The sequence below is a fragment of the Plecotus auritus genome, assembly GCF_963455305.1.
Source record: "Plecotus auritus genome assembly, chromosome: 9".
NCBI lineage: Eukaryota > Metazoa > Chordata > Mammalia > Chiroptera > Vespertilionidae > Plecotus > Plecotus auritus.
This window is the reverse complement of record NC_137783.1, coordinates 19,576,998-19,586,040: the sequence shown is the minus strand read 5'-3', so window position 1 is coordinate 19,586,040 and position 9,043 is coordinate 19,576,998. Positions and strand designations below refer to the sequence as shown.

Sequence of the window (9,043 nt, the reverse complement as noted above, 5' to 3'; positions counted from 1 at the left end):
ACGCCTCTCCGAGGCTGCAGGAGCGGGGCGGGCCTGAGCAGTCCCGCGCTCCCATTGGCTGAGGGGACCGCCAGTCACTCCCTCCCGCCACCTCTCTCAGGCACCCAGGACAGCCGTTTTTCTCCTGGGCTGGGGCTGCTGGGCTCAAGACACTCCAGTTGGAGTTCTGATGCCCACCTCGACCGCGAACTCAGGGCGTGGGTCGGCTCCCACTAACGGTGCAGCACAGGGGAGCCCAGAACCTTGACTTCCTCAGGCCAAGCCAGCTACCAGGGCTCATGGAATTGCCAGCCCTCTGCTGTCCGCCCCGAGACCTCAGGGAGGGAATGTCACCTGGGCAGAGCGGGGCGTGAGCCGCGGTGGGCAGGAGTGGCCTGGAGCCTGGGTGTGGGGCTCTGTACTGTGAGTGGGTGAGTTGTGTGTGTGTGCGTGTGTGTGTGTGTGTGTGTGTGTGTGTGTGTGTCTGAGAGCTGCTTTCTTCGCATGCATCCTCCTTCTATGCCAGAAAGTGTCTCTCTGGCCACCCAGTTATGGCAAGGTCGCAGGGAGCGGCAGCTGGTTCCAGGACTCTAGGGGGAGGAATAATCTTTCTGATCTACTTGCTTGATGCAGACAGAACCTTAAGACTTCTGTCCCTTCCCATCCAGGGCTAAGGTCTGTGGCTAAGGCCAAGAGATAGGGATTGGGGGCATAAGGCACTGGGGACCTAGTGAGGCTAGGTGTCACAGAGGAGAACAAGGATGGGGATGGGGAAAGGACTGGGTGCAAAGAAGGGGCACAGGCACGAGCGGAACAGGACTGTGAGGGGTGTGGATGCCGAGATGCTTCGAGGAAGGAGCCCAGGAGACCGAGGAGACAGAAGCCACTGCCAAGGCTGCCAACGAGTAAACAGACCGGGAGGTAACCCGAGCCCCTCTGGGCGCACCATCAGAGGACGGCCCCTCCACGCCGCCCGCCTGCACCCTGGAAGGGTTCGCTCTGGACACCTAGACCCCTTGCTGCGGAGGCCAGGAGCCTCCTGAGGCCAGCCAGGGGATTGCAAGCACCCCCGGCTCCTCCCCTCCTCTTTCTGGCTGCGGACGGGGCCAGAACTGATCCCTGAGCCCGGATTGGCTCTGGGAGGTAGCGTGGGGCCGGATCCCGGTGGCCCAGTCTGGGGGCGTCGCCCCAAACGACACCCACTGCTCTCAGGTTCTGCCAATCCCTGGGCACGCAGGGCGGACGCGCCGGGGTAGCCCCCGCCCCTCCTGATGGTTAGCGTCACGCGTGACGTTACACGTGATGGGTGGGAAGGCGGGGGTGAAGCGCGGAGAGCTGCAGAGCCCAGGAGCCCAGGAAAATGTGAGTGTTTGGGCAGGGTTTTGGGGTCCGGCGAGTAGGGGGTTGAAGGCTGGGAGTAGGAGATGAAGGCCTGTCCTTTCCGGATTCAGTTGATTAGTCTGTAGGAAAGCCCATGGGGCACGAGGAGAGGTTAATTGGGAGGAAAATGTCAGGGTGGGGCTCTGTGTGGCCACACATTCAAGTGTCTGCAACTGAAGGATATGGGCTGTAGGGGCATGTGTGTGTGTGTTTGGGGGGGGGGTGTCGTGCAAGTAACGGTCTTTGTGGGCCAGTGCATGCAGGGTGTGTCCACCCTGTTTGTATGTCTGTGTAGGGCGAGTAGGATGGTGTCTTTGTGTGTGGGTATGTGAGTGTGAGTGTGTGAGAGAGGGGAGGGTGTGTCTGCCTGTGAGGGAGGAAGTGTGGCTAACGAGGATTAGTCATTCTGTAGGATTCTGCCCAAACGCAGCCAGATGGCTGGTTCAGGCTTTCCTCTCTGTGCTGGGTGGAAGGGCACTTACAGAATCTCACCTCTTTCTGGAGGCAGGTGGCTTTGGGATAGAGGGGGTGGCTTTCTGTGCCAGCCCTGCCCAGCTAGGGAACAAGGAGAGCATTGGGCCATTCAGTGTGGGTTACACACACGTACACACACACACACCCAGCTGGCATCAGAGTTCCTATTTGAGATCTGGGATAGATAAGCCCTAGGATGGCCAATGAGCTCCCGCTCTCTTCCATTCTGGGTCTGGGCTGTGGGCTGGCTTATGCTGTCTTCCCAAGTAGCCTTGGGAGTTTGTATCCAGGTCTGAGGGCAGCTGGGGCCTGAAGCTGACATGAACTTAAATGTGGGATGCATATAATATGCACTTTTGCGCAAACAGAGCACAAGAGTAGCTGCATGGGATTAGTTGTTGCTCATGCATCAACCACACACATGTAAATTCTCACTCGTGAAAATCTGCACTAGGCCAGAGCACAAAATTTGTTTTCCTGGTTCTGTCCCCACTCACCTCCCTCCACCCTCAGCCTCCAGTGGTGGTAGGTCCCTGGGCCAGGACATTGCCTAGAAAACAGCTCCTCCCCCCACAGTTGCTTAGATCTGGAGTCACCTTGAGCTCCAGAAGGGATTGGCGATAGGCCCAGAGACCAGAGCAGGGCCACCAAAGGCTCCCCCAGGTGGAGCCCTTGAACCCCCTCCTTGGAGTCCTCTGACCTTGCTCCCTACCCTGCAGAAAATGGGTGAGTTGCCTTTAGATATCAACATCCAGGAACCTCGCTGGGATCAAAGCACTTTCCTGGGCAGAGCCCGGCACTTCTTCACTGTTACTGACCCCCGAAATCTGCTGCTGTCTGGGGCACAGCTGGAAGCTTCCCGGAACATCGTGCAGAACTACAGGTGACCCCCTTCCCCATCTGATCCTATACCCCAGGTCTCATTCCCTGTGGTTAATACAGAGCCCTTTGCACCAGTCCCCCATGCTTGAGAGTGACCCTGTCCCAGCCCTCACTCCCCGTCCCTATCTGTTGGAATCACAGACAACTATGGCACAGAGCTTTAAACCAAAAGATTTTAGGGTGTTTGGGTTGAGGAAGTGGCCTTGATATTTATGCCTCATAAACCTCTACAGGGACCCATCCCACTGCTGTGCCACCCTCTGCAAGAACAGAGGGGCTCAAAGTTGAGTCCCAAGGAGGTAGGAGGGCATCCCCTTTGTCTCCAGGAGGAAAAACCCTTGTAATACCCCTAGCCATTTTTGACCCATTGGAAACCACCAGTATTTGGACAGAAACACAGGGAAGCCTCTTTGTGTGGCCAGAAGAGAAAAAGGAATAGGAGCTCCCCACTTCAGGAAGATTAAACTCTCTTCTACACACCAGGAGCTCCTTTATTCCGAGATGGGGGACCAAAGTCTTCCCCTGAGCCAGGTGGGCTGGGGAGGGCATATCTACCCCCTAGAGTTGTCTGTATGTCCCCTGATAACCTTCGCAGGGCCGGCGTGGTGATTCCAGGGCTCACCGAAGACCAGCTGTGGAGGGCCAAGTATGTGTACGACTCTGCCTTCCATCCCGACACGGGGGAGAAGGTGGTCCTGATTGGCCGCATGTCAGCCCAGGTACCCATGAACATGACCATCACCGGCTGCATGCTCACCTTCTATAGGTAGGTCCTGTGCTAGGGTTCCCTCCCTGAGCACTCTCCAAACTAGAGCGTAGCTTGATGACTAGGTGCTTCCTCTCTGGGCCCATGTGGGCAGAGAATAGTAGGTGGGAGACAGCTTGTGTTAGAATCCCTCCCATTTCTCAGAACTCAGCCCCAGGGCCCTGCCACCCCAGAGACAGTCGGTGTGTTTGTATAAGTGGGGAGGGGGTCACCAGAGCAGGATTTAGGCTCATCAACTGGCTCCCCCCTGAAGGTTTGGGAATAACCTTTGGGGTTTCATTATCAGGGTCCAAGGATGAAGGACCCGATAGAGGGGAAAGAAGTAAGTGTCTTTGTTCTTGCAGGAAGACCCCAACTGTGGTGTTCTGGCAGTGGGTGAATCAGTCCTTCAATGCCATCGTTAACTACTCCAACCGCAGTGGCGATGCTCCCATCACTGTGGGGTGAGAACTCTTCCGTATCTGTGGACTCTTCTCCCACCCATCATTGCTCTCTCCTGTTTGATCCTGTTCACCAAGGGCCTGTGCAGCCAGTGTCTCCATGGCCTCCTCTCAGCCTGCCCTCCTTCCCACTTTCCTGGCCTGAGGACATGAGGTCCTCCTGTGTATGCTTTGGGGGGCCCACTCTTCTTCAAGGGGAGGGGTTGGGGCTACACTGGAGCATGGGAGGCATTTCTCCGCAGTGAGGCCACCTTCCCACGCCTTATGGGTGGAGGATTTGGCATGTCCCTGAAGGAAAAAACCACAGGCTGGACTGTTCACCTCCCCTCTTATGTCCTGGCTTTTCCACCCACAGGCAGCTGGGAACAGCTTACGTGAGCGCCACCACCGGGGCTGTGGCCACGGCCCTGGGACTCAAATCCCTCACCAAGGTAAATGACCCCCCATTCCACTGGTCCCCAATCATCCTTTATCCACCTCCTTCCCCATCACCCTTCTACACCACCCGACAGGCTTCATGTATCTCTTCCCACAGTTCCTCACTACCCCATGGCCCTTAGGGCCACTAACGGGCATCTTTTCTCCCCCAGCATCTGCCCCCCCTGATTGGCAGATTTGTGCCCTTTGCAGCTGTGGCAGCTGCAAATTGCATCAACATCCCTCTGATGAGGCAGAGGTGAGTGGCCCCGACTCCTGGCCTGTGCACGCCCAGCGTGGGTGTGGGCTCACCATCTAGTGGTGCACACCAGCCTGAGTGGGGACTGTCCTTTCCCTGAGCATGAGCTGCTGGGCCTAGTCTCAGTCTGACCCTAGGATCTGGGAGGAGAGAACCAGCCTTTCAATCGAGGATGTCTGAGGTGGCCCTGGGAATAGCTGCCTATGAGGACATTGGGGGAGGGACTTGGGGCCTGTGATCTGACCCTCACCCTCTTCCCTTCTCAGGGAGCTGCAGGTGGGCATCCCCGTGACTGATGAGGCGGGTCAGAAGCTTGGCCAGTCAGTGACTGCGGCCAAACAGGGAATATTCCAGGTGGTGATATCGAGAATCGGCATGGCGATTCCTGCCATGGGTGAGGCAGAGGTGGCTGGGTGGGGCACGGGAGGCTCTGAGAGAAAGGGGGTGTAGTTCTTCCAGGGTTTTGAGGATTCCTGGTGGTAGTGGGAAGAACTGTGAAGGGGGCTCCCCCTTTCTTAGGGTCCCTTCTGTCACTTCACTTACTCTTTCCCTCCCTGCCCTGCTCTCCCCTCAGCCATTCCCCCTGTGATCATGGACACTTTGGAGAAGAAAGACTTCCTGAAGGTAGGTCACTCTCACCTCTCCTGTCCTGGAAGTAGTGGTGAGTGGGAGCAGCAGTGACCAATCCCTAACCCCCTCTCCAGCCTGACCTGAGTCTAAGACTTGCCACCTGTTTGCTCCACCCTTGTGCTGCCTCCTCCACCCTCATTCATTCAGCAAGAACGGATTGCGCTGGAGTGAAGGAACATTGAGCGAACAGGAGAAGATAAGGGAAGGAGGGAAATGGTTTCTATCCGGATGGAAACTGGTGTCACTCGGAGCCTCTGACACACACCAAGGATGGACTATCATAGTCACACTTGCTATCGCACTCATGCTGTCACATAATGACAACAATGATACATGCACACGCACAAACAGGACAGGGAAGCAAGGCACAGGAATACACGCTTTGCTCATTCAGTGGATCATTTATTCACAAATATGCACATTTGAGTAACACCAATTATGCACATTTGAGTAACAGAATGGTGTCCGTGTGGCTGGAGCAAATGGAGAAGAGTGTGCAGAGCAGGAGATGTTTGAAAAGGGACAAATTCATGTCACTGAGATGGGAGGAAATGAGTGGAGGGTCAGAGAAGGCTACCTAAAGATGGCAGCTCCTGGAGGAAGTGAGGGAAGAGAAGGAGGGGCCGCGAGTACCATGAGATCTAATTCTGAGGCTAGAATGGGTGAGGGGACACTAGGAGGGGTGTTAGCAAACAGGCCTGGATGGAGTGGAAGGTGGCGATCTAAAGGTCCCAACCCTGTCATACGTTTGGGAGAAAGAAAAAGACCATGTATCAGTGGCTGAAAGGCAGGGCTGATGGGATAGAGCCATGGTGGGTGAAATGGGGTGGGGGCAGCGTGGGCAGGGGACTCATGTCATTCCATTGTCTGTCTCCCACAGCGCCGCCCCTGGCTGGGGGCGCCCCTGCAGGTGGGACTGGTGGGCTTCTGGTAAGTGCTCAGGGAGTTAGCTAGGGGTGTGGGAGTGCCCTTTCCATGGTGGATGTGGGTGGGTATTTATTGCTTTTAAGATGTTTATATATACATCATTCATTCATACATTGTGAAGGTAGGGGTGTTGGACACCCATAGGGCATACTGTGTGTGTGAGGGGTTGATCCCTGTCCTTGAAGGTCAGGAGTTTAATTGAAAGGGTTCCAGTCTTCCTCTCTGAGAGGAAACCATGAGAATATACATTTTGGTACCATCCAGGAGTTTCATGCACATTGAATTTCTGATTCTTGCTCTCTGGCTGTGGAACTCTGGGTTCTTTCCTCAGCCAGAACCTGTCAGTGTTGGCTTTACTCAATCACCACCCCTAGGGGCAGTGTCCAGAAATGGGGTGGGGTGCAGGGAGGGAACACCCTTAGGTCAAAGCTTCACAAACCTTCCCAACATTCTTCTCTCCAGCCTGGTATTTGCCACCCCCCTGTGCTGTGCCCTGTTCCCCCAGAGAAGGTAAGTGCTCTCCCCCACCCTGGGCTTGGCTGGGGGCTCTGTATGGTCTCCACGTCTCTGGAACCAGCTGACCTTAGGGTCCTTCATCGTGTTCCAGGAAGAGGCCTGGCAGGCACTCAGCTTATTCTGGGGAGGGGGAATGGCAGTGACCTGGGCCTTCTGCCCTTTGATGGAGATTCTTCAGCTTGGGAAGAGGAGGGATGGTGATCCCTTAGCCTGTGGGGGTTTGGGTTGAGGGGACACTCAGCCTGGCTGTGCTGTTCTGTTGCAGCTCCATACATGTGAGCAGGCTGGAGCCAGAGCTGAGAGCTCAGATCCGTCAGCAAAACCCCAGCATCGAAGTGGTCTATTACAACAAGGGGCTCTGAAGGAGAGTCAGCCCTGGCCCTCCCTCATCTCCTTGGGCTGCTGCATTTCTGGAGCCTGGCCATCCTGCCACTTTCTCTTCTGCCCGATATTAAGCAAGGGGCTTGGTGGGGAGCAGCCATTGAGACCAGCAATCCACTAGGCTGGGAAAGGTACCTAATAAGTCTTTTTCTCTCCTCTCTGATTCCAAAGAGCAGGGTCCCATAACCCCTTTCTGCTGCACTAGTGTGTCTTCGTATATGCATATGTGATATGTGTGTACACGCTGTCCTGGAAGCTAGGAGCAGACATGCTGTCCTGGGATGTCCTGATCTGACTTCTCCTCTTGGCCTCCTGCCACCAGCCAGCCAGCCAGACTATGGGACTTAGACAGTTCCACTGGCCAAGTCATTTCTCACAGCACCTCATTCCTTCTGGACACAGGAGAAGCCCCAGGATCTCAGGACAGACTGAGGGACATTAGCAAACCAAACTAACTGGGTTGAATCCTCCAGATTTCTGCTTCCTGGCTCCCAAAGCTGACTCGGGAACTGGGCTGGCAGAGGAAGACCTGTCAGGCTCAGGGAGGCAGGGGGCTTATACTATCCCCACATCCTGGAATAGATCACTTCCTCCCTGCTGCTCTACCAGAACAAAGGAATGCCAGTATCCTGTACTGTTCTTGCCAGCTTCCCATCCCCCCTCCACTACAATGTGGGCATCTTTGGGCATAATGCTGGGAGTTCTTGGTCCACTCTACATTATAACCTCAAATCTAAACCTACAACCCCAACCCTCTCCCAAACCTCAACCAAAAAGTCACCAAGGCAGAGAAGCATTCCAGAGCTCCCATCGCACCTTCGTACAGAGGGACACAGCTGTGGGAAGTGCTTAAACTCCACAGGTATCTGAATGGGTGTAACTAGTACACTCTCAAGGGCAACTAAGGCCACAAGTGTACGATCTTAAGACAGGGAATTTTGTGTTCCTTTGACCCTTGTTAGACATTCAGTAGGACCCCCCACCTTAGCTCCTTTTCTTTCTTAAGGCTTGGCCCTGCTCCCACCCCTAACCCCCAAGAGGAGGAGGGGCCCAAGCATCAATGGCTAGTCCAGGGGTGAAGTGGGCTTGGGGGTGGAGTATGTGCTAGGTGCTAGTAAGCTAAGAGTACAGAGTTGGATCTTGACTCCCACTCCCATGACCTCTGGCTGAAGTGGTAGGTGAAGGCCCCAGCAGGATCCTCTAAGAGCATTTTCCTGCTCCCCCAACCAGCTGCCACCAATAACAAAAGCTATGATGCTATTGTTACTCAATAAACTGAAAACTTGTATACTTCTTTTTTTAAATATATATTTTTATTGATTTCAGAGAGGAAGGGAGAGGGAGAGAGAGAGATAGAAATATCAATGAGAGAGAATCATTGATCGGCTGCCTCCTGCACGCCCCACACTGGGGATCGAGCCCGCAACCCGGGAATAGAACTGCGACCTCCTGGTTCATATGTTGATGCCCAACCAAGGAGCCACGCTGGCCAGACTCTACTTCTTGATCTCCACTTGATTCTAGGCCCTGAGTACCTAGGAAGAGCCTTTCCTTCTCTCCCCACAAAGTCCAGGTCTTGGTCTCTTCCCTCCCCTCCTGTAGGGAGCCACCGCTCCCAGCAGAGGGCACTCTGAGATTAGAAAATCAGTCTTCCATCAGCACCCTGAGTACTAAAGGAGAGGGAATATAGGCAGTAGATGCTCTCCTATTCCCTCAGCAGATGGAGTCCTGGCTTGTTTTCTTCTTTGCTAGGGGTGCTGATCACACCTTGGTTTCCTTCAGGCATTTGGTGTGGGGCGGTAGCATCTGGTCCCCAGGGAGGCCCGTGCATAGAGGAAGGCTAGAGAGCTAAGGACTGCCCAGCATCATCAGAGAGAAATAGTGCACTGACACACCCTCCAGACCCCTCTTTGCCCCCATTGATACAACAGGGAAACAAATCTGACAGGGACCATTAGCCACTTAACACCCCTTCCGCCTACCCCAGGGCCC

At 54.9% G+C, this 9,043-nt stretch overlaps 1 protein-coding gene across 1 annotated transcript; it reads left to right on the top strand.

The window, feature by feature from the left end:
• The first annotated feature begins 1,118 nt into the window (after positions 1–1,118).
• On the top strand, positions 1,119–8,355 carry SFXN3 (sideroflexin 3). The gene is made up of 11 exons (XM_080688649.1): positions 1,119–1,341; positions 2,553–2,716; positions 3,311–3,481; positions 3,826–3,924; positions 4,277–4,352; positions 4,512–4,597; positions 4,864–4,991; positions 5,172–5,221; positions 6,108–6,157; positions 6,617–6,664; positions 6,936–8,355. Exons 1-11 carry the CDS (start codon positions 1,282–1,284, stop codon positions 7,030–7,032), a joined length of 1,029 nt encoding a protein of 342 aa, XP_080544775.1. The 5' UTR covers positions 1,119–1,281; the 3' UTR covers positions 7,033–8,355.
• Positions 8,356–9,043: the final 688 nt, after the last annotated feature.